This window comes from Dendropsophus ebraccatus, chromosome 5 (genome assembly GCF_027789765.1).
Source record: "Dendropsophus ebraccatus isolate aDenEbr1 chromosome 5, aDenEbr1.pat, whole genome shotgun sequence".
Classification (NCBI taxonomy): Eukaryota; Metazoa; Chordata; class Amphibia; order Anura; family Hylidae; genus Dendropsophus; species Dendropsophus ebraccatus.
The window spans coordinates 40,540,823-40,567,511 of NC_091458.1; the positions used below are offsets into that span (position 1 = coordinate 40,540,823).

The 26,689-nt window shown below is 40.9% G+C and overlaps 1 protein-coding gene across 7 annotated transcripts in view; it reads left to right on the forward strand.

Annotated features, from left to right (window-relative positions):
* Positions 1-26,689, forward strand: part of NBEA (neurobeachin) — a 453,563-nt gene that overhangs the window by 373,844 nt on the left and 53,030 nt on the right. For all 7 annotated transcript variants that reach the window (XM_069969916.1, XM_069969921.1, XM_069969920.1 and 4 more), the window contains 5 exons: positions 5,518-5,635; positions 6,112-6,214; positions 7,739-7,854; positions 15,530-15,642; positions 22,570-22,710. In XM_069969916.1, coding sequence (XP_069826017.1) covers positions 5,518-5,635; positions 6,112-6,214; positions 7,739-7,854; positions 15,530-15,642; positions 22,570-22,710 — 591 coding nt within the window. The remainder of the gene's footprint in view (positions 1-5,517; positions 5,636-6,111; positions 6,215-7,738; positions 7,855-15,529; positions 15,643-22,569; positions 22,711-26,689) is intronic.

The following is a 26,689-nucleotide window of genomic DNA, read 5'->3' on the forward strand; positions in this document are numbered from 1 at the left end:
TCTGTTTACCCAAGGCGTCTTATTGCGCTAATACCTGAGAAATTCATTGTGTTCTATAATTGTATCCCGCATATGGTATTAGTATTGTCTGTACAGCGATGATCATTGCTATGGGACACTCCGATACTAGAAGTAGCCATGACTGGGAAAAAATGTATTATTTATTAACCATAGGACCCGTGTACACATGGCAAATACAGCCATCGTACAGCTATGAAATCAGCAAAGCAGGCTATAGATGTAATGATTCTTATTAAAGTTATGGCATATTCACCCATTGCTTGCAGTGCTGGCAGTGATTGTGAAGCAATAAACAGATTGTTTCATGCTTTTTACAAAACTCCCATAGAAGGTTATTGGAATTGCATAAAAGAAACCTCTATCTAAGTCCATAACTTGTAGTTGTGTCAAAGGGGTTATCAAGCGCTACAAAAACATGGTCACTTTTCCCCCTCCCTTGTCTCCAGATTGGGTGGGGTTTGGGACTCAGTTCCATTGAAGTAAATGGAGCTTAATTGCAAACCATGCCTGAACTGGAGACAAGAGAGGGGGAAAAGTGGCCATGTTTTTGTAGCGCTGGATAACCCCTTTAACAGCACGGCCTGTGGTGCTAAACTGTTTGCACGGCTTCCATTAAAGATGTTTTTCCCGTTAAAATTGATTGTCTATCCACAGGATGGGTCATCGATCACTGATCGCGGCGGCACCATTTACCATGTAGCAGTGGCGACCTGTAACTGAAGCTCTGGTCCTGTCCAAGTGAATGGGAGCTGAGCTGCAATAACCAGGTGTGGCCACTACACAGTGAACCAGCCCCATTCACTATGTAGTGAGGGCGCTGTTCAGTGATGGTTGACCTATACTCTGGATAAACCATAAATCTGTTTTGACCAGAAAACCACTATCCTATTACACCGAGCGACGGCAGCAGATTGTTGCTATCTGCCTCGTTGGTCTTTCAACGTTCGAAAGACAATGATCAGCCGACATCGTGCATGTCTGCTGATCATTGCCTTCTGACATTACTATTACACAAAGCGATTATTGGCCGTAATTGGCCAAATACGGACGATAGTCGCTTTTTGTAATAGGTCCTTGAGATATTTCCAGATGGGAATAGCAATCCAAACCAATCATTAAAGCTAACATAGCTGTTTCCCTCCAGAAAAGTATATAGTTGGACAACCCAGTGATGTTTGACTATATATCTACCCTCCCATACTATCAAACACCATCTTCTATCAATGAAATATTCGTAACCCACATTACATATTTAGATATAGCATCTGACCTAATTCATTGGAAAGTATCGGCCAACGATGCCACTCTTTCCCGCGTATTTCTTAAGTAGTTTTGGTCATAGTTTCGGCCCTCGTAGAGATAATGACTTTTTAATTACTGGCGGCCATAGGTGTTTACTTACAACTCGCCTGGAAGCAGAATCCGGGGAGCTGGTGGGTTTTTTGATTTATTTTTCCACATTTCTCTTAGGGGGAGAGTTTCTGCTGACTCCATCATTCTCTCTTCATTGTCTAAATGAAATTGTGCGGAGGAAACATTAGGACGTGGATAATGCTAGTCACATATCTGTACCTCTAGATGCACATTCCACTATTGCTAACTAATGCATGGCAGTATATAGCTAATACACTCCCTATTACACCACCAGCTTAGAAGCTTCAAAGATCTTCACATTATTAGACTATTTCAGCATTGCAAACTACCAGCAAATACTCATACACATATGCCAACTGCTGGGGTCATGTATCAATATAGGGATGGAAGATTTGTTATCATTGCGCTTCTCTAGAATCTACCGTCTATTAAGGAAGCTGTCATAAATGTGTTGCAGCTTCATCTAAAAGAAAACCTCTATAACATATCTGACCCCTTGCGGTGTGAATACCGGGCATGCTGAGATGACGTGTGTCAAAGTAAAGCAATTGTTTAGACACGTTCCCTGTTTCATATTGTCAAGAGGATTGCTTTTTTCAGGTAGAAAAAAAGTGTAGAGTGTCATACAGTACATTGATAAATGTGGTGTGTGAATAGGGTAAACTTAAAAAGGTTATCCAGAATTAGAGGAACATGGCTTCTCTCTTCCAAAAAATCCCCCCCCCCCCCCGTCTTTACAGTGTTTGTAGTATTACAACTCAGTTTCATTCACTTTTAAGTAGCTGAGCTGCAATGCCGCTTACAAACTGAGGACAAGAGGGGCGCTGTTTCATTAGGAATCCAAGACCTAAGCTTAGATGGCAGAAACAGGTAGCAGCCCATGTGAATGTGATATGTAGTTACAGCTTAATCTGGATACCATTCTATATATCCTGATGTGCAGTTGTAACAAACACCCTCTGAGCCTTTTTTTTTTTTTTGGGGGGGGGGGGGGGAATCGAATATTGGCAGATAGCTAGAGAAAGGATGACCACATTCATCCAGTTTTGCAGCCAAGCTTTAGACAATGCATCAGCAGCAGTCATAGATTTTCTTCATTCACTTGGAAATACATTGGAATATATATACAGTGGTAACTTGGTTTAAGAGTAATTTGGATTGAGAGCGTTTTGCAAGAGGAGCTCACAGTTTTTCAAAATTGTAACTTTGTTTAAGAGCATTGCTTTGGTTTAAGAGCTCCTTGTACTTGTGGGAGTGGGGTAGGACATGGTCTACAGCCCTGTACTCTGACCCAGGAAGTCTCCCTCACCTTCCAAATCATAGCAGATCCACTTCAGGCTGGGGCTTACATCAGGGGACAGGACTGTGGAGGTAATCTCTCCATAGCTGTAACCCCTCTCTCCCCGGACAGAGTGCATGTATGTGCCCACATCTGCCCTGCTTATTCCTTCATGCTCCCTGCAGTCTCTGTCAGTCCTTGTGTTTCCCATCCTCTCCATTACTGTACAGTAACTTATAATATCACAGATTCTGCTGTTTCTGAATGTTTGTTTCATCTGTTTTATATGTTATTCAGAATAATAAATCATTATTTTTGAGGTGTGGAACCAATTGTCTGCATTTCTATGATTTCTTATGGGAAAATTTGCTTTGGTTTAAGAGTGGATTTGGATTACAAGCACAGTCCCGGAACGAATTATGCTCAAATCCAATGCACCACTGTGTATATATATCGTGTGTGTTAAAAAATTTTTATGTAAATGTGACTTCCGCTTCATCTAGGACACCACTTTAGACCCGCTGCGTGAAGCAGACTTGACAGGCTTTTCAGCCTCATCATCCATGTTAATAAGTTGGACTTCTTATTTTCACCATGAGGAAGCATGACATGCGGCATGAAATGACCATCTGCTTCCTGCTCATCTGCTCCTGAACTAATGGCCCAGGAGGACTGGTGAATCCATATATTAGCACCCACCAGTATCAACACAATAAACGCAATAAACATAAACACCAAAGACGTTTTATGGTTAGATGTGACAAGTGGTCAAAATGGGAATTTTTAGGGTTGACTCCTATGGTACCATAGGAGATCTCCTGGGAACCATGGAAGACAAGTGTAGAGCTAATTTGTTTATCACCTTTTACATGGTGCTTTACATGGACTTTTTAAAATTTTATAACGGAGCTTATATGGCATCACCTTTAGTCCCTATAATTTCATATTAAAGAGCAATAGATCAAAGCTGCTCAGTGCTGCCCAGGCATGATGGGAATTTTGCAGCAGTTGGAGGGCTGCAGTTTTCTACTGGTATTGACTGTCCGGGTGTCTTTGCTCCATATGACACCATATCATGGTGACTGTAATAATGCACATGCAGTAGGAATATGCCTCTATGTTTTCTCTCGTGACGATGTAGAAGTACTCTAGGGCCAATAGACTTCTATTGGTGCCATATTATGGGTTGTGCCTTTTGTACAGTGATTTGTGTTGCTAAATGAAGATTCCTATTTTGATGGAGACCATTTTAAAGCGAATGTACCGTCAAGTATATCGCTTTAAGATTTTTACATCAATAGATTGGCACCGGCGTGGCGTGGGCATGGCGGTGCCGCAGTCCTTTCTTTGAACCGTGGCTGGTTCCTGTGCACTGTTCCGGTATATTGCCAGGCACTGGCCTGGCCTGAAGCACTGGAGGCGGGCCCGCCAGCCCCCAGTGTGGCGTAACCCCCTCCCCTCTGTGATGCGACTCCATTGATTCTAATGGAATAGACCGCTGCTGTGCACGGGAACTGGCCCGTGGTTCAAGAAAAGGACTGCGGCAATAGCATCCCCGCGCTTGCACCAGTCTATTGATGTGAAAATCTTAGAGTGATATACCTGATGGTACATTCCTTTTAAGGCTTTCCTTTTAGTCTCATTGATAACTTGTAATAAAAATTTTCCAAAAATTTTCATAAATAAACCTATTTACATTTACAGTAGGGATGGTCCGAACCTGCCGAGGTTCGGGTTCGTATGAACCCGAACGCTCGGCAGCAGATTCCCGCTGTCTGCCTGCTCCGTGGAGCGGGCGGATCCAGCGGGAGCAACGCCCTGAAAACTAGGATACAGCGGGAATCATTACCGAGGGTTCGGGTTCGTACGAGCCCAAACCGAACTCGGTTCGGACCATCCCTAATTTACAGACAAGAGAAAGGAACCACCCAAAATATCTAGAGGACTCTCTTTGTTAAGTAGATCTTGTCCATGCCTGGTCATGTCTAGTGATCCAAAATAGTTGCATGCAGCGTTTTTTGATCTGGCAGAACCATAAGAGTGCAACTGTACTGCATGGTCCATAAGTCTGGCACGATGCCCCGTTCAGCCCATGGGGCAATGGATGGGATGTCAGATGCAAAATCTCCGGCTTGTTGCATCCATCGTTCCCGTCTGGAATGGCTCTGGATTGCCAAACATACATGAACATAGTCTAGAAAACCCAGATTGTATCCAAGATGTGTATTTTCAAATGTTTCTGGTATCCCGTCTATATTTTTTTGCTTTTCTACTTGCATTCAATATTCTATTGTGCAATATACACACTGTTAAGTTAATTTGAATATTAATCTCCCAGATAACATTTTAGCTTTACAATGGTGTTGTGATGTGACCTCCGTTGTATTGTACAGTCTGGGTATTAGATAAGCTTGTCTACGCAGGTTGTTGGCATTTCAGTGCAGTTTTGTTCTCTAAAGCTGGCAGAGCATTAACACGGGCTGTTGTTCAATCACTATGAAGGAGAATGAGGGAAGTGGTGTAACAATACACAGTGTGATTAAAAAAAAAAAAAACTTTATTCAAACATGTCTGACAAGTGTCGTCCTCAGAGACCATTCAATCATAGCAGACTGTCTTCATTTTGTATTTCCCATAGGTTCCTGTTATAGTCAATAGCAGCTGATCCTCAAAGACTAACCTTTTCTAATTAATCTCTCCTACTAAGTAATGGAAATGAATTCACAGGGAAAGCGCGACAAAAAAACATGTCATTTTCTTTTATGAAAATAGTTTGCCAATAAGCCATCGGGAAGCAAATAACACAAAATAATTTGGGCCTTTTTTATGCTTTCTTTGGCTAGGTTCTTGCTTACACAGAAGGCCTCCATGGAAAATGGATGTTCAGCGAGATCCGGGCAGTTTTTTCGAGACGGTACCTGCTACAGAACACTGCTCTGGAAGTGTTTATGGCTAACCGGAGTAAGTGATATTTAATATACGTCATCTTTCTGTTTGTCCGTTCTTACAAATGTTCTATAGGGAGTCACAGCTGATGACTAGTGTTCAGTGAGCTTGCCCAACTGTTCAGGTTCGACAACGTTCTTCGAAACTGAATGCTTGGCATTTGACTCCCGGCTGCTGGAGAAGTTGGATGCTGCCCTAGGGAGCCCTGGAGAACATGTTTTCCTGGCAACCCTAGGACGGCTTCCAACTTCTCCAGCCGCTGGAGGTCAAATGGGTTTGGGTTTGGAGAGCGTTGCTGAACTCGAACAGTTCGGCAAAGTTGTTCAACACTATTGATGACTAATAAAATAGTGTGAAAATTATGTATATTTTTTCTATAGCTAAGTAATAAAACATACAGTATGTGTGTTCAGATGTTTCCAATTTCCTTGCCTCCTAGTTATTAGGCTTTATGTACTTTGTCTAAATTATTCTTTCCTACTTTCCTGCAGCCTCCGTTATGTTTAACTTTCCTGATCAAGCCACTGTCAAGAAAGTTGTGTACAGTTTACCTCGGGTTGGTGTTGGCACCAGCTATGGTCTACCACAAGCCAGGTATGTAATGTTATGTAATATCATAATTAATAGAGGGTAAGAATCAATTATTTCTGTATTATTTTTTAAGTGGTTTTCCCCCAATCCGAATGCCCATGTATTTCTAAGTTGTTTACTATGAATGTTAGCTGCGTACTTTACACTTTGTATGTTTTTGCTTCCATCTTGTCCCTGTATTACTTCAGCTTTGCATAGAGAGATCACATGACTGTATTATAGGGATAATCTAGTGTTAGAAATACATGACTACTTTCTTCCAGAAACAGTACAGTAAACCCCTGTATAAGGAAAGGTCGTTCCACACATTCAGTCTTCTATCTGGGCAAAAGTAGTACGGTAAAATAAAATTTGGCCAAGTGTCAAGCTTGTTTTTTTTTTAATTTGTTTTACACTAAGCAGGTAGAGTATTTCCAAGGGCTGTAGCTGGGCAGAGAAACAGCACGTGATGACATCTCAGGGCATGATGATCCCAGTCTGACACATGTACTATGATTTAGGCCCTAAATAGACATAAATAATAGCAATAATCTACGCCAGCTTGTAACCAGTGCAGATATCAAGATGTGCACAAGCTGTCATGGATGTGCCATATTAAGTTAGTGTCTCTTAATAAATTTAAACATCTTGTGCCCTTTTGCTTAAGACCAGTGTATAAAATGCAGATCTTAATCATCCCCCCCTGTTTCATGTAAAATTTACCTCAATTTATCTCTACAGCTTCTATGCAAACCTTTGTGTCTCCATAGCAACAGACTACAAACACATTCTGTGTAGTCTTATCCTTCCACTATACTCCTTTCAATCCGTAATACTTACATTCTAACGTACTAAATTTGTTAGCTAACATTACAGAACAAAAACAAGCGTGTGCAAGACCGGACTGTGCGGTACGTGTTTTTAGTATGTAACCATGAAGAACATAGTTTGTGCATTGGAGCTGCACACATAAAACAGTAGCTATATCCTTAATACGATTTGCAAAATGCTTTGTTTCATATATTGGATACAATGGCGGTGAAGGGAAACATAGCTGATTTACATGATATGTGATGGGATGTGCAGTAGGTACTTTTAGTAAAACACTGTGGAATATGTTGATGCTATATAAATACCGTAGATCTTCTAAAATATAGTCACTACCGCAGAGATGATTAAAGAGAGTCATCACGGAGGCTTCACCATTGCTCCCTTCTCTTTGGCAGCCTTTTTCAATCTCATATATTCCGAAAGTAAAGACATTTTTGACAACTCACTAGTAGATCATAAGAACTGCACAGACAAAGCAAAAGCTGTCAGTCTTCCAGTCTATGATGCTCATCAAGAACACATCTCCGACTCCTATCCTGCATGTTAGTGGTGCCATTTATCTGAGCCCCTGACATGTAGTATATAAAGGGAATTTTATTACATATTTATAGCTTATCGTGGTATATTTTATGTCGGCCCATTATCATTATTGTCTCACTGATACTCTACTTCTTGTCACCCCTTTTTCACAATGCATTGTTGTAATTCTTTTTACAGGAGAATATCCCTGGCCACTCCCCGGCAGCTCTTTAAATCCTCCAACATGACTCAACGTTGGCAGCGACGAGAGATTTCTAACTTTGAATACTTGATGTTTCTTAATACCATAGCAGGTAAGGCTTCTGGCTCTACAATCCTTTCTAATATGTTTATGTTTGTCAAAATCTTGAGCAGCGTGACTTGATCGAATGCGTTTATCCCTCCGGGACTCAGCTGCAGCCCTATGATAGACTCTGAAGCACTCACATTAAATTTGATAAGGGAACGCGGAACCTATCAGCAAGGCTCTAGATGCATTGATTGCTATGGAGGCAGTGCCTAAATCTCTTGCCATTTCCCCAGCTGACAGCTTTGTCTGAAGCTTTATTAGAGGCAACAAACCATTGCCAGGAACTGTCTGGAAATAATAATGGGGGGAAAATGTAATTTTACTATTCAGTCATTTTCAACAACAGCAAGCAGACACAAGACTAACAACAGCATGCCTAGTACAGATGTCACCTACAGTGTGGCATGATTAGGTAACCATGTTCTGTCTACTTACCTCTAATCTCACCGATCACAGAAATTATGCCGTGGATCCCGCTCTTCTCATCGCCTTTAATACACCACCCTGTGATAGCATACTTTTCTCAGTCCTTTTGCATTTTATTCAATGGAAAGTTTGCCGCTGCATTGTTTGTTTGTTTTTTAGCAATTCTTTATATATTTTTTGTTTTGTTTTTGCATCCTTTTGGCAATTTGGGCTCCGATCTCACCTGTCATGTTCTTTACAGTTTTTTTCTTTTTCTTGCCACTTAACCTTTATGAAACACATTTTGCTGCGTGTGAATACAGCCTGAAGCCCACCATAGAAAATAAAAGATATGTGAAAGTAAATGAATAGTGTTCATGTGCTGACAAATAACCAAATAATAGAGAAGTCTATCAGCCCTCATGCTGCAGGGCCTATATACTGCTCGGAGAGACTCAAGCACCCACACTCCATTCCCAGTCCACCCACCTGGTATTTTCCAATTATGCCCCTGAGAGTCTATTCTATACACTGCTCATCTATGAGCGTCCTTAGATGGTTGTTGGGCAGTCACTTATAGTACTGTTTATGGTAAAATAAACAATTGAATTCTTATTGGATGTGTCTAAAGGAACCTTTTGTTACCTTTCCTTCACAAGCAATAGTACACTTTTTAAAATGAACTTTACCGTAGTCGTATACGTGCATATACATATACCATGCACCATACAATTCATTCATAAATTATAAGGACTCCCATCTGAAATAAATAATAGATTTCTCTAATATTTGAGCCTATAAAAGAAAAAACATGTTGTACAGAGTTGTAATGGGGCACCCATAGACTTCTGCCCATAGATCACATAGGCGGAGATTTATCATACATGATGTAAAGTGAAACTGGCCCAGTTGCCCCTAGCAACCAATCAGATTCCACTTTTCATTCCTCGCAGACTTTGGAAAATGAAAGATGGAATCTGGTTGCTAGGGGCAACTGAGCCAGTTTCATTTTACACCATGTTTGATAAATCTCCCCCATAGAGTTTTTCTGCCAGATGTCATATGACTGCTTCTAGGGTAGTGCTTCTAGGCCTCCCATTGATGTATCCCCATTGTATTGTAATCAACAGGGCCGAAAGAAAGAGAAGTATCTTATTCTAACACATTGGGAAGACTGTTTCCAGACACCACAAATAGATACGCTCACCTAAGCACACAATAAGATGAGGGGAATAACCTGCTTACAGACCGCTCTAGCAGTCATATCTCCCATGGGGAAATAAGGATTAGGTGTGTTATAATCCTTCCACCAATACTGGACATCAGGGGGCTTCTGCTGCAGCCACCCATACCCATAAGCTGATTTTTGTGTAGTGTGTTTCAGTGCCTTCGGTGCTGACTTTTTCGACCATGACAATTTTTTTTTATATATATATATATATACACACATACATACATACATACACACATACATACATACACACACACACACACACTTTATAAAAGTCTTCTTTAGAGACTTCTCTATCTGCTTAAAGGGATTGTGTGGCACCAGATTTTTTTTTTTTTTTATAGGCTTATGATACCTATACACAATCGTTCAGCCAACCATTGTCTCCCATCCTCCCCATCATGTCCAACCCCTGCCAACAACAGGTTTTTCTGGCTTTTTAAAGTATAAACTGCATTGGGGCTTAATAAAGCCATTATTTCCAATATCTGTGTATCATGTTCCTAATGCCCTACATAGTGCCCCAATACTAACAACATAACACTTGCTAAATACCTTAGGGTCCTATTAGACCAAGCGATTTTTTGCGATTAATGTTAAACAATATTAACGATAAAAGACCTGAAATCGTTCACCATATAACGCAGAATGATCGCTGTTATTTAAGATCATTAATCTGATTGTGTACTCCTTCTGATGCCAGCAAAAGAACGAACGATGTGTACATTTAGTGGATGATTAACAATGATTGTAGGATCAGCTTAAAGGATGCGATCAACAACACACAAACAATTTTTGATTGTTGCCTGCATACACACAAAACGATTATCCTTTAAATTTAAACTATATAACAATTCTGCACAATAATGGTCCTGTGTAATGGGGCCCTTACTGTGTCCGCATGAAGGATGTCTATAGTGGTATCTTTTAATCATACAGACCCACTGTAAATAATGCTTGCACATGGTGTATTGTTTTTCTTTACATAAATGGCCATTGTCTCTTGGAGGCTAAATGCTGCTGAAATATATATATGCCTACAATAAATCAATAAATTCCTGATTGGTGGTGGTCCCACAGGAAAAAGGGGAAAAAAAGAATACATATAAAGTGATACTTCACCCCCGCCCCCTTACTCTATGTGCAGTATTAAACTTGTCTGTGCTGTCTTTCTGCTCTAAACTTGATTCAAGTCATCAGTGTACAGTGTCAACTAGACGGAGCTTCATAGCAGTTGGATCATCTCTCTTGGGGAGGGGGCCCAACCTCCATGAAACCCCTCTAGATTATTCTGTCTACTGATAAATTGAATCTATTTTAGAGCAGAAAGAAGACAGAAAGAAGTTTTATATAGGTATATATTGAATGTACAGCATCTAAGCTTGTGGATGGTGCGGAGAACCACACTTAGGGCCCTATTACATGGGACGATTATCGTGCGAAAAATCGTTATATTCGAATTTAAACGATAATCATTCTGTGTAATTGCAGGCAACGATCAAAAAATGGTTCGTATGTCGTTGATCATTGATTTAGATCCGAACCTAAAATTATCGTTGATCGTTCGCTGTAATTCCACATTCGTTCACTCAAGTTCCGCATTTTTTCACTAATCGTTCAGTGTAATTGCACATTGTCCATTGTTTTTCTTGGATCAGAAGGAATAAACGATCTTCGTAACGATCCCAATAACGATCGTAGTAACAATCGTAAGTAGCGATTATCGTTCTGTGTAATATGGTGAACGATTTCAGGTTAACGATAAACAATCTCGTTTGCGATCATTTATCGTTAATCGTTAGAAATCGCTCCATGTAATTGGACCCTTAGAGTAAGGGGGAGAATGACGAACAATTTTACAACTTAACACACCGACAAGATCTTTAAGGATAGCACCATGTACATCCTATGCAGTTTCCTATTGTGCTTTTGTCACCCTAAGTAGCTTGGGGTCCTTTTAGAAGCTCCAATCTGTAGCTGTCCAGAGCCACAAACGTGTGCAGATCAGTGAGATCGGCTCTCCTTTGCAGTGCCTTTAGGCAGCACAACTAATCGAGTGGCTGGGCTGCATAAACAATCACTATACCATTTGTGCGGCCATTTAAATCTTTTGCTATTGGGCGCAGGTCCAGTCTTTACACAAGGAGATGTGCGGCCGATAGCAATAGATTGCCATTCCTCGGCTGATCGCTGTCACTGCCGAAGGAGCTTTTCTGGCCGACAATTTGCCCATGTAAAAAAGCCTTTTGGTTTAAATGGTTTTAACCAGTGTTTTCCAACCTCTGGCTCTCCGGCAGTGCCACAATTGCAACTCCCATTATGTGCCGACAGCCCTCAAGGCATGATGGGAATTGTACGACAGCTGGAAAGTCACAGATTGGAGAACTTTGTGCCAAACATAACTTCCTCCTGTCCTTCCATCTCAGGATCTCACCCAGAGCTGAAACGTACTCCTCCACTGCCTAAGTACACTTGTGCCCCATGCTTATTGTCCTGAAGTGGTTGGGGCGCTAAGGAAACATTAATGATCACATCCCCTTATATAAGCTGCATAATATTTCCCATCCTGGCCTCCTTATAAGCTCCATACTTTATGAATGGCAGCTAGTATAGTAGAGTGGTTGATGCACCACTAGTGTCCTGCAGCAGAGCCGTGACCGTGAATTTATTAATTACATAGTGAGTGTAGCTGAGCCCGCCACCCCTCTATTTCCAGCGTTTTTCCCCCCTCTGTGATGTGCGAGCTTTTGCTAACTAATTATGTGTATATTTAGCTGCAGTCTGCGTCGGCCTTATTATTGTCATGTAATTAGATGTAATGCGAACCGCCGTCTTCTAAAAAAAATCATTAAAAATTCTTTCCTAATGACCTAGAGATGACAAAATGTCTGTAAAGTGTGAAAACGCAGACAAGCATAGGGACAGCGCTCGCAGAGTGTTAATCCAGATGCTGGAATCATCTAATTAAACAATATTTTGCTGTCATTAACATTATCACCGAGGAATTGCAGCTGTAATTTTTTTGTCAGCTCTCCCCGAGCTATTTCACCTTTTAAAACTCAACCACGAAATTAAACATTTTAATTAAGAAGTTTATTTTTGTTCTAAGGCGTCTTTTGTTGGAATTAACCATTGTGGGGCTCTCGGTAACAGCGCCTGGGTAGTTTGCTGGGTCTAGATCTGTATCAGATGGGAATCAGGTGTTACCCGGTACAGAGAGGTTGAGAGTCTTAAAATGGTTTTGCCACCATGGCCACTTACCCCTATTTCCCCAGATTGGGATGATCAGACCCACCACGACCTCGACAGTAAAGGTGGCCATACATCTTCAATAATTGACAGCCAAACGATTATTCAGCCCTCAGTTATCGCCCCCATTGACCCCAAACACAGGGTTATTCATTAAGGCCAAGCATTCCTGTGTTCTCTATGGGGAGGGAAGGGTTAGGCCACAAAAAGCTTTGACTACAGCTTATCTCTCCCAGAACAAAGGGGTTGGATAGTGATTTCTTTTCATCATGCCTGACCCCTATCTCTTTAATGGATGGTCGGTAGAGCCCCATACACCTTATACCAATGACCAAACCGACTGCAAGCAGCAGGTACAGCCAGCAAAAGTATAAGGTGTAAAGGGGACCTTTAAACTCCTGAAGCTCCGTTCGTTGCCTATTAAATGATTATCGGCCTTATTTTGCCGATTACCGGCCGTTCAGGCCAATAATCGTTTAGTGTAATAGCGCATGTTGAACGGCCACGATCAGCTGGCATGCATGATGTTTGCTGGTCGTGGTCTTTAAACATGTTGAAAGATCCCATCAAATTTACACTTTGTAGCATGCCGCCGCCACTGACTTCAATGGGCCATCAAAACGGTCTAAGGATAAATCGGGCGGCCGCTCCCACTGCTCCCGCTCGCTGTCTGTGTGTAATAGCACAGTGCAGCAAGCGGGGATTATTGGGCAATGTAATACGGCCTTATGGAAGTGCTGAACATAGCCAAGCTAGGACTTATTCCCCATCATGTGGGTAACTAGCAAGTGTCCTTGGTGGCAAAACCCCTCTAAACTTGTTATATAACGTATATATGTTATATATGTGCCAGCTGACCACACTGATTCCAGCATGATTGACTGCTTGTCTTATATGTATGGCGGCCTACCAACTCTTCTCCAATGGCCATGTCTGGGGAGGGAGTAGAATTGGGCATGTTGGCTATTTTCACATAAAGAATATCCAGCAGACACCACAGTAGAACCAATTCTTCTCAATCTTTGTCTCTTTGGCATTAAAAATCTGACTCAACACATGAAGAAAAGGCCCATTTAAATCAATGGACTCTTTTTCAGATTGTTGTCAGTTGAATTCATGAAAATCTCTGAGCAATGAGAGGGGTTTATGATCTGAACTTTCTAGTCTACAAGTAAATGGTGGCCTGAGCCTGTATATATTATCGAGGTGATCTTCTAGTATAGAGACACACAAAGACCCTTTCCCCTTTAGGATGGCCCCTTCCCTAGAGACGCTCATGTCTACCAATGTGCATTTTGCGGGAAAACAATTTTTTTTTTTTGTTATGGAAACTGCTGCATTTTGTTGCTTTTGATGAACTAGCAGAGAACAAGGAGCGCTCTGTTCAGAATTCTCAGGTCTGGTAAACCAACAATCATTAAAATCTAGAAGGAAACAGTCCTATGACAGCACTGTAAATCTGCTCTCGGCCTGGGAATTGATAACCTAGGTTATTTTTGTCAGGTTGAGCGGGGATAGATTTTCAATTTAGTTTGTAGCCAGGGAACACCAAAAGCAGATCATTAAACATGGGTGTTATGTGACCCAGTGAAAGCAATACCAGCGTTCCCAGCGCGGTGGGGGGCCATTCTACGCCATTTGCTGCGACATGCCCTTCAGCACATAATGGAAATTTGTTAGTGCTTCAAGAATGTAAATATTCATCTATTAGTTTTTGCTTTAATTAATATTGTTATAGTGAGCCAGGGAATATTCCATACACCAGCTCTTTTCCATAGCAACAGGGATGTCCTGTTCATTGTAAATACAATGTTTTGTTGGGAAAAAAAACGTTGCAGAATTTTTTTGTCTGGGTTTCCTCTGGGTCGCTAATTCCTGCCATACTCCACAAATATACTGACAGGTTAGACTGACTTCACATCTGTGTTCCATTTGGGGCCTCTGTCACAGAGCCAATCTGCTCAACAACAAAAAATGGAGCCGGATAGTCTATTTGCACAATGGACACCAAGGGATCCTGATGGAACCCATTGACTTTAATGGGATCCTTCGTGTTCCCGTCTGCTGTTCTTTTCTTTAGGGAATACGGTTTCAAGCATTCTTTTGTCTGCTTAGGTCCTGGTAAATGAATTACAGCATACATGTCCTTTCATATAACTTCTCAGGATGTGTTGTCATGTGTGTACATGAGAATAGCTCAATTTCTGGCCATTTTATAACACTTTTATCACAGTGGTTTTTCATTGTCTCTGAGTTAGTGGGTACATCCTGATATGTTCAATATCACCAATGCATAAACACAAAAAGGGCATCCTACTCACCTATATCACTGTAACACACTATAAGTAGCAGCAGTGATGTGGAGGACATTACAGAGCAGTAGTGAACAGTTTAAGCTTATTAAGCTCTGAAGTTAGATCTTATACTCACAGTTAGCTCCTGTGTTGTCTATTTGCAGCCTCTATTTGTCTCTCTGCCTATGTTTTCTGAACTCGCTCCCCCTACCAACGATATCCTTTCCTCTCGCTTCTCCATAGATGTGTATGAGAAGCATGTAACCTGAGCTACTAATCTCTCTTGTAAACACAGGATGGAAATTGGCATTTGTTTCTTTTGTTGTTTTTTAGAGTGAATAAGAAAATTTTGAGGGGGGGTGGGAATGATGGAGGGAGAAATGAAGAAGCAGTTTCTCCAATAAGATATATTACAATATTTCTGACATTCACCTGTAGCATTCATTTATACACAGTTCATTGAAATGACGGTAACCATTTAACTCTACAAATTTTCTCAGGGAGAACATACAACGACTTGAATCAGTATCCTGTATTTCCATGGGTGTTAACAAATTATGAATCCGAAGAGTTGGATTTAACCTTACCAGGAAACTTCAGGGACCTTTCAAAGGTAATTCATCTTTTTACACACACTTTCTTTTTTTATTTACCAAGTAGAATAAACCGCCGTCAATCAACGACTCTCAGTCAAAATACATTCAAATTTTTGATTGTGAAATGTTCTTTAACAGCAAAATATTTGTTAGTTTATGTCTCGCCACACTTAGAAAGGTGTTACTTTACTGATGTGTTAGGATAGGATTGTCAGTGGAAAAAGTCACACTGCTCACACCTGGTTGGTTTTACACACGTGTATATGTCTGTCTGTGTATGTATGTATGTGTGTGTGTGTATATGTATGTGTATATATATATATATATATATATATATATATATATATATATAATTTCTTAAGTATGTAGATATAGAGGACATAGAAGTAGCACCCTAACCGTCCTCTGACTAGGTGCTAATTCTGTTAGGCCACGGCCACACAGCGTCTTTTTTTGCCCGTTTTACAGATGTTTTTCTGGACAACATTTTGAGTCCAAATAACGACCATTGTTTTGAAATAACGGACATTATCTGAACTCAAAATGACGGCTGTAAACAAAAACAGCCATCAAACAGCCAATAAAAGACGTGGTATGCCCATAGCCTAATAGTGTGCTGTCCTTTTTTCCCACTGTTTGCTATTTCTGAGATTACCTTACTTTTATTTATGCACATGCCAAAAAGACAGAAATGGCTGCACATCACACCCATGGTTCTCCCGGTCCGTATTTTACTTTTATTTATACCTATTATATTATACCCTTATTTTTTTCTTTCCATGTAGTAACAGATACACAGATACAATATGACAATGGAGGCTTCTCTTTGAACTCTTAACTCCCCCATATAAATATAGCATTGTTTCAATTAAGCTAACAGTCTCTGTGGGACATCTGCGGTGTACGGTTTTATTTTTGTTGTTCATATCCTGGTGTCTCTATAAAAACAATAAAACTCTGAGTCTCTCTAATCCCAGTGTAATATGGTAACCAGCTGTTAATTTTACGGATGTGATAATTGTCACAGCCCTCCCCTCCCTGTGTCAGGATGAGCAGGAACAGTGCCATAAATTTAAGAAATTAATATTAGGGATGTAACGTGTTTATATGTATGTTCTCTGATGTATGTATATATACTTTATCATTTGTATGTGTTGGTAAAATTGGATGTCTACCACATACATTTATGTAAAGGAGGTTAAATGTGATGGGGGAGATTTATCAAACATGGTGTAAAGTTAAACTGGCTCAGTTGCCCCTAGCAACCAATCAGATTCCACCTTTCATTTTCCAAAGAGTCTGTGAGCAATGAAAGGTGGAATCTGATTGGTTGCTAGGGGCAACTGAGCCAGTTTCACTTTATACCATGTTTGATAAATCTCCCCCGATGTCTTTAATACAGTAACTTGAATCCCTGTACTGTTTTTCTCCTCCATGAATATAATCATCCTAAGTGTTCGTTCTATACTGTCACCCTGCTGTTGCCATGCAACAGAGCCCAGACTTTCCCCACATCTTTGCTTGCAGGCTCAGTGGAGGCCAACTGCGAGTACTCCCTGGAGATTGCAGTTGAACTCCGTTAAGATCTAGTGTTTTTTTTTTTGTTTTTTTAAAGGGTTGTCCTGGATTAAAAAAAACAACAACAAAAAAGCAGCCATTTTCTTGCATAAACAGCACCACTCCTGTCCTCAGGTTGTATGAGGTATTGCAATTTCATTTTCTTCAAAGGAACTGAGCTGCAAAACCATACCCTAACAGAGGACAAGTGTTAGCTCTCTAATGCCATCTGTGAGAAGTAGCTCAATCCCTGAGAGAATCTGCTTCCAATAGGTGGCACTAGAGAGACAGCTCTTAATCTTCTGGAAGAGGGTTATTTTATATACTGGGAGCATTGCTTGGCCTTTAACCCTCCTTATGTTAGCTAGATGATGTTGTGGCTCATGCACACGTGATCTACTTTGCTGACTTCTCTTTGTTACACTATAACATTTATATGTCAGTGTCTATTTTGCCTGTCTAACCATTACCCATCATGACTCATGCATGTGACTGTCTCCACCTTTGCGTACTTATGACAATTGCTCTATAGTACATCCATCCCTGACCAGCATTTGGGTACTTATTAAGTGTCCCCCTCCTTGTTGGGTTAGTCTGACGTCAGATGTGCACATGGGTTCATCATAGTTCACTGTTGCCAGCAATGATGGGAGTGTGAGGCAGCGCTCAGTCCCCATCACTGAGCAGGAGATATGCTGTTTGTTAACACTTGAGCTGTTTGAGTGGCAGGAGATGAGAAGCGTGACAATTATTCTTCACATTAGTGGTTGCCGCAAGCGCAGGAAGTGATAAAGCCCGCAGGCCTCTTACTGTAATAATGCAAATGAACGTATTGAAGTGTGAATACTTCTGGCAAAACCAGTGTAGTTCTATACGACTTTCCTTTTTATTTATGTTCAGCAGCAAAAAAAGATGATCATATAGCAGAGATGTAGGTTTCCTCACACATTTTAATAGATTTTATTTTTTAATGTTACTTCGAAGATGTTAGAGAACAGAACACATTGGACAACAATCATGTAGAAAAATAGAAAATATAGATCATATAGAAAAAAAAAATTTCTTTCAAATCAACTGGTGCCAGAGATTTGTAATTTATTTCTATTTATTTATTTATCAGCTGCTGTATGTCCTGCAGGAAGTGGTGCATTCTTTCCAGTCTGGAGAGCAGGAGAGGTTTTCTATAAGGATTTGCTACTGCTCTGGACAGCTCCTGAAAATAATACACCTCTTCCTGCAGGACATACAGCAGCTGAAGTACTGGAAGGCAAGATTTTTAAATAGAAGTTAATGACAAATCTTTGGCACTTTCTGGCACCAGGTGATTTGAAAGAAAAATATTTTTGGTAAACAACTTCTTTAATGGATCTATGATGTACCATAGTTAATAAGCCAATCGGACTAAGCTACTTTTTTTCTTTTTTTTTTTTTTTTGTAAAATTTTCAGGTTTTAGATGCCACAATGCTTGTACAGCAATTTGTGACCATATCAAGTTACATGGACCCCAAAACAAAATTATATGGACTAAGAGCGTTTCAGATAACCACTTTAATATGAGAGCAGCAGTGTCAATCAGCCGATTTTGCTGGTTGATGTAGTTTTCAGGTGAATAGGAGCATAAGGTGGATGGTTGTAGGGATGAGAGAGTCCTTTTACTTTGCCTGTTTAAAGGGTTAATAAAACATGGCCACTTCCAGAACTACTCCCGTTTTGCAGCTTTGTTCCATTGAAGTGGATGGAGCTAAATTGTAATACCACACACAACCTGAGGACAGGAGTGGTACTGTTTTTGCAAGAAAGTAAATATGCTTTATCTAATCCCAGATAACACCTTTTATGGAATACTCGATATATTGGTCCTGATGAAGGGAAGGGTAATATCCCAGAAACATGTCCGTATGATCCATAATAAATCCATTCTAGTTTGTCGGAGTTTTCTCTGTTAACTAATGGGTGCTTACGTCACGCGTTTGGGGCCCTTTAAAAGCTGCAGAGACAATTCCCTGCTTGTATTATTTATTAACAATGGCTTGTCCATAGTTCACAGTGGTTCCTGCTCCCTATTCTCCAACACAACGCCAGTCATGATGATCTTCTATCTTCCTATACATGGATCGCCATCTCTACATTCTAGTTTAACACTGGCGTCGGGCAGCCAAACCTGCCATTGTATTACCTCTATGTGTGCGATTATCTGGCAGCTGCACCAGAGATTGGTCATGCTTGAAAATTAATCCAATTGGTTTCAGTTGAGTCATAATCTCAGGTCAGGCCAACCTCACTGGGCCAGATGCCAACATGGTACCCACTGCCAGACAGAATATATATACTTAAATATAGAAAAAAAATATTTCTAATCGATTATCTCTCCAGTTATTTTTCCTCTACAGACCTAGTTGATGAAACTACAATAAAATATATTAGACATTCCCTTTAAGGGGCCATTTATCCCCTGACCCAGTCATGTCTCCTCTTTTATATATTCTACTACTACAGAGATTTTTTTTTTTTACACGACTTTAATGTTGTTCACAAAATGTCAGTCCCAGCCCACTGTTTAGCTGCTCAGTGTCACCAGACACCATCCGCCGTCCTCCATGAGCTGTTTTCATCATTAAATGTTCCTTACAAACTGTCCTGTGTGAGCCAAAGTCTCTTTCCATTAGACGTGTTGTTCTGGTGATAGACTTCAGCAGACATATTGATCTGGTTTGTAGGCAGGCTGTGCACACAAGTCTCCCCAAGCTGCTGGGAGAATAGAAGGCCCCAGGGCAAGTGGCCCAGTTACATGCTCCTATTTCCTCCCCAGAGTAAATCTGCGTTTTTAACCCTTTTTTTTTATGAGCAAGACCTTGATAGGACTGAATGGTCATACTTACCCATTCATTTAGCCCCTGCCTTTGCATAGTTTCCATGTTATTACTTTTTGTGGTGAAGGAAAACGACCATGGTGTGTAAATAAGGAATATAACCTAATGCACATAATACATGCATTCTATATTAGACTGACCTTAATATTTAAAGTGTCACTATTGTTTACATTTTTTTTGCAGAAATTAATAGTACAGGCGATTTTAAGAAACTTTGTAATTGCGTTTATAAACTGAAAATGCATTTTTATAATGAAAAAGCAGTTTGAAGCTCATCATGGTTTTCTATGGAGAGGGGAGGCATGGAGGGAGATGAGGCACCAAAACAGGAGAACAAAGAGTTAATTTACAGCTACATCACAGGGCTATCTCCTCTGAAGTCAGCACTGACCTCTCTGTTCAGCTTTCACACAACTCTAACTGTGTAATCCTTTGTTCTCTGCACTCTGCTGGCGACTAATCTCCCTCCTCCTTCCTCCCCCCTCCTCTCTCCATAGGTTACACAGGGCTCGACTGACGTAAAAAAAAATAAATCGAGATTTCCTGATAATGAGCAGTGAATGAGAGGGAGGGGAGAGGGACCTGGGGAAAGTCTTTTTGAATGCAGATAATGGCATATTTGTCTAACAAACCCACATTACAAGGTTGCTTAAAATCGCCTGTACTATTGATTTCTGGAAAAAGAAAAAACGAAGAAAAAAAAAAAAAAGACAGTGACACTTTAAAGAGAACATGTCACTCTCTATGGAGCTGCCGAATGTTTGAGTTTAGCACTCTGAATTGTTCTGTAGCCCATAGAGAATTAATGGAGTGCGTGCACAAGACACGTACTCCATTCATTCTATGGCAATTGTGTCTCAGTTCTTGGAATTGGTGCAGGTCTCAGCGGTCAAAACCCCACTGATCAGCTTGATATACCCCATCCTGTGGATTGGGGAGAATAATATAACTTGAAAATACCCCCATTAATCATTTAAAACATACCATTTTGAAAGTTTTTTTTAAAAACCTTAATGGTTTAAATCAGATCAACCCTTTTTGTTTTTTAACTTTTGTTATTGAGCCCCTATGATTTCTCTGCATGGTGCACAGCTATTAATCATTCCCTACATTTTAGAGAGTTAGAGCTGGGCCATTTGCCAGTAGTACATATAAAGTTATTTCCTCCCTTACTCCTCTGGCCAGTGAAAGCACATACTGTACACCTTACTGCTATGCCGTGTAGTAGTCCTGTAGAAAGTCCACTGGACTCAGGAGGTTGCACTGTGTCAAGCTGATGATTTACACAGTGCATTAATATACATGTGATGCGATGTGTTATGTGAACCACAAGGTGTTCTAGCTGTGACTGAAGAGACAGATTTAGGCCCCGTTCATACGGAATCGTTGCAAAATCCTGCCTTCTATCAGTTTGAATGGGAGGGCTCACGTGCCTCCGCTCAAAGAATTGACATGTCAATTCTTTGAGTGGAGGCGCGGGCTCTCCCATTCATACTGACAGCCGGCAGGATTTGCCAAGTCCGTGCCCGTGTGAGTGTGTGTGTGGGGGGGAGGGGGTCCACCTGGAATCTCAGCGATTATCCCTTGGTGTGAACGGGCCCTTACTAACGGGCAGTGAACAGCAGATTACAGAGAGATGAGACACTTAGCTGTTTTTCCGGGTCATTGAGTCAATTTTGGTAAATTAAGTGATTTACAAATATGTTAGGAATGACATAGAGGGAAGTTTTATACCATAGCTGTGTTAGGGGAATTTAGACGTCTATATCTGAAAATGGAGCTCTGAGTCCCATAGATGCACAAAAAAATGATCAGTACAGAATTTTGGACATGAAATTGTGTTAAAAGGTGAACATTCACTATGAGTCTTTGTGATACATTTATGTACTGTTGGACACCCAACAAATGGAAGCGGAGTAAAACCCTTTGGCCTTGATTCCACTCCAATTTTGGGCCCTTAATAATTGGCTATTCAGGGGCCCCGTATTGTGTACTTTATACCGTACATTACAGTGTATTGGGTGCTGCTTACAATACATTGCACATTGGTTCAGAATGGCCTGGTATACATTTCCACTATATTTTGCGTTCCTTATTGTGTTTCTATATATGCCGGGTTCTCTAGAACTACATGTGAAGCAGATCAAGCTGTCATTTAGTTTGCTGGAATGTGACAGGGGTATTTGAGCACTTAAGCACCCTGCGTTGTGTATCAGCCCTAGTAGATAAGGCTTTCAGATTACCGGGAGCTGTGTTATACACTGTTGTCTAATACCAAGTTATTAGATTGTCAGGTGTCATTGTTCATATGACAACAACCAAGGCATTATCTCTGAAATCAAACACTAGCCTGCGTTCTCCTGTTACCACCAGGGTTACTGATATATCATTAGGGAATTATGCAGCTACTATGCTGGAAGGGTTACAGTGTATATATACAGCTGTTAAAATGTATATTTATCTAAAAAACAGAGTTGATGTCTAACAAAAAAAATCTTTTTTTTTTATTTTTTTAGCCCATCGGTGCTTTGAATCCAAAGAGAGCAGTGTTTTATGCAGAGCGTTATGAGACCTGGGAAGACGACCAGACTCCACCCTATCACTACAATACACATTACTCCACATCCACCTTCACGCTATGCTGGCTTGTTAGAATTGTAAGTATATTTTTGCAATGGAATACAATGCCTTTTAGACCATACCAGTACTATGCCAGGCCAGAACCTAAGGATAACACAAGGACTTCCCTGGAACTTCAATCTCTACTTTACAGGGTTACTTTATGCAGAACCTTCTTCATTTTAGCCATTTTTTTTAATCCATCATTTTATTTTTATTTTGTTATTTTATTAAAATTCACAAAATCGAGTTATAGTTTGTTAGAATCGGCTTCAGGTTTGATTTAAATGTGGTCCAAATGTTATGTGCCCTATTGCCCAGAAAAGTTGTGTATGGAGCTCCGAGGACCCCTGGTTTCTGGTTTATTATATATATCCTGTGCAGGGTGAGGTTTCAGCTGCTGTCCAGTATGGAACATGGTGGACTATGCAGGAGATGTGTGGCTGTGTAGAGTTAGTAGTAGTAGCAGCAGCAGTACAATATAGAACATGGTGGACTATGCAGGAGATGTGTGGCTGTGTAGAGTTAGTAGTAGTAGTAGCAGCAGTACAATATAGAACATGGTGGACTATGCAGGAGATGTGTGGCTGTGTAGAGTTAGTAGTAGTAGTAGCAGCAGTACAATATAGAACATGGTGGACTATGCAGGAGATGTGTGGCTGTGTAGAGTTAGTAGTAGTAGCAGCAGCAGTACAATATAGAACATGGTGGACTATGCAGGAGATGTGTGGCTGTGTAGAGTTAGTAGTAGTAGTAGTAGCAGCAGTACAATATAGAACATGGTGGACTATGCAGGAGATGTGTGGCTGTGTAGAGTTAGTAGTAGTAGTAGCAGCAGCAGTACAATATAGAACATGGTGGACTATGCAGGAGATGTGTGGCTGTGTAGAGTTAGTAGTAGTAGTAGTAGTAGTAGCAGCAGCAGTACAATATAGAACATGGTGGACTATGCAGGAGATGTGTGGCTGTGTAGAGTTAGTAGTAGCAGCAGCAGTACAATATAGAACATGGTGGACTATGCAGGAGATGTGTGGCTGTGTAGAGTTAGTAGTAGTAGTAGCAGCAGTACAATATAGAACATGGTGGACTATGCAGGAGATGTGTGGCTGTGTAGAGTTAGTAGTAGTAGCAGCAGCAGTACAATATAGAACATGGTGGACTATGCAGGAGATGTGTGGCTGTGTAGAGTTAGTAGTAGTAGTAGTAGCAGCAGTACAATATAGAACATGGTGGACTATGCAGGAGATGTGTGGCTGTGTAGAGTTAGTAGTAGTAGTAGCAGCAGCAGTACAATATAGAACATGGTGGACTATGCAGGAGATGTGTGGCTGTGTAGAGTTAGTAGTAGTAGAAGTAGTAGTAGCAGCAGCAGTACAATATAGAACATGGTGGACTATGCAGGAGATGTGTGGCTGTGTAGAGTTAGTAGTAGCAGCAGCAGAACAATATAGAACATGGTGGACTATGCAGGAGATGTGTGGCTGTGTAGAGTTAGTAGTAGTAGCAGCAGCAGTACAATATAGAACATGGTGGACTATGCAGGAGATGTGTGGCTGTGTAGAGTTAGTAGTAGCAGCAGCAGTACAATATAGAACATGGTGGACTATGCAGGAGATGTGTGGCTGTGTAGAGTTAGTAGTAGTAGCAGCAGCAGTACAATATAGAACATGGTGGACTATGCAGGAGATGTGTGGCTGTGTAGAGTTAGTAGTAGTAGCAGCAGCAGTACAATATAGAACATGGTGGACTATGCAGGAGATGTGTGGCTGTGTAGAGTTAGTAGTAGTAGTAGCAGCAGTACAATATAGAACATGGTGGACTATGCAGGAGATGTGTGGCTGTGTAGAGTTAGTAGTAGTAGTAGTAGCAGCAGTACAATATAGAACATGGTGGACTATGCAGGAGATGTGTGGCTGTGTAGAGTTAGTAGTAGTAGCAGCAGTACAATATAGAACATGGTGGACTATGCAGGAGATGTGTGGCTGTGTAGAGTTAGTAGTAGTAGCAGCAGCAGTACAATATAGAACATGGTGGACTAGGCAGGAGATTTGTAGCTGTGGAGGGTAGTAAAAATAGCAGTACAGTATGGAACGGGGTGGACAAGACAGGAGATGTGTGGTTGTGTAGGATATTACTACAATATAGAACATGGTGGACTAGTAGTAGTACAGTATGGAACATGACGAAAAATACAGTAGATGTGCAGCTATATACGGCTAGTAGTTGTAGTGATGACAGCAGTACAATAATAGGACCCATGATGGACAAGGCAGACAACGTGCAATTTTCTAGGGGTAGCGGTTGTGTTTGCTATTATATTTAATATTTTATATATTGGTATTTTATTTGAGATGAGGAAAGTTATAAAACAATAACATAATGGAAATAGCTTGTACATATGGATCATATAAATCCAATATAGCAAGCAATGTATTTGAAGGATAAACAATCCATAGCCAGCTATCAAAGAATGTACGGGCAGTGCCTAAAGCCCCTATTACACGAGGCGATAGAGAGGAGCAAACAAGCACGGTCAGCGCTCGCTTGCACCTCTTTCCCCGCTCGCTGCCGACTGTAATAGCGGGTAAGTGCGGGGGGGGGGGGGGGGGGGGGGGGGGGGGGGCTGCCCGGGTGATCACTAGATTGTCCGGGCAGCACATAGAGGATAGCAGTGGTCTGCTGCCACCACTCCTACACCACAGAGCAGCGGCAGCAGATCATCGTTCATGTCGGCTGATCGTTGCCTTCTATTACACTAGATGATTATCGTCCATAATGGCCGATAATCGTCTTGTGTAATAGGGCCTTAAGAAGAGAAAAACAAAAACAAAACTGCTCAAATGGCAGAAAACAAGAAGTAATAAATGGAAATAAATAAATAAAAATAAGTGACACAAAAAAATAAATACATGATGGGAAACCATAGGAGGAGGGGGAGTCTCTAGCTTTATAAGCCCTTTAAGCTGTTCAGTAAGGAAAGCCTGGTAAAATCTAAGGTAAAAGTGGAACGGCTTTAGTCACTTTCTCTCCCAATCCAGTATTTGACCCAAATGGAATACAGTATAGCAGAAAGGGGGCCTCGTAGCAAATGTCACAATGGACCTCCTATTATTGAGTCTGATTTAAGTCCCTGAGGCAGAACAGGCTGGTGTTTATTTGCCCTTTCTTTTCATGACCCTTAAGTTAAAATCCCTATATTGCCCCTAGCAAAAGCAATGAAACACGAGCAACCATAAGACCCCTATAGCACACGCACCTGACAATTTCCCCCAAAGTTTCCACCCTTCTCTTCATAGTATATACCATTATAGGAAGGAAGGAATACAGGTCCAGATACAGTCCTCCTTCCAACCATTCATTCCCTTATATAAAGTCTAGGTTATTACGGGTTATTATGACAGAATGAAGCGTCCGCCCTTGCTCTCCTGTATTTGTTTGCCCTCTCCTTTGAGCAGAATATACGCAGAGTTACATCTTGTTAAGTTCCGTTTGGTCGTGACACGCCGACTTCATCTGGATCCATCCACCGTACATTGTCCACCCATTTACCATAAGCTGCTTAGTGACTAATTGTAAATTCCATTAACTTGTCAGGTGTCGGCTCCCTTCTCACACAATCTGCAACGTTATCAGTGAAATCAAATACCAAATTGACTTGAAAATGTAAAAAATTCTGAGCCGCAGTTATTTGAGTGACAGGTCTGTGTAAGAAGGTTTTCTCAAGCAGTGACTGTGGTTATGAAGAAAGTCATGAGTGATGTTGAGAGCCGAGCTCTTACTGATGACTAATATTACAATGTAAAACACATGTAAGTTAGCCAGCGCTGCTATTAACACTTCCCTCAGTTCTCTTTTATAGCCATCTACTTAAAGGGGATTTGCAGCATTGTTAAACTGATGGCCTGTGCTCACTTGTGTGGGACGAGCTGCAATAGATGGCGCTGTGGCAGGTAAGTAGTAAAGAAGCCACAGCACTCACACTGTCCTTCAAGCAGCTGATCTGTGGGGATGCAAAGA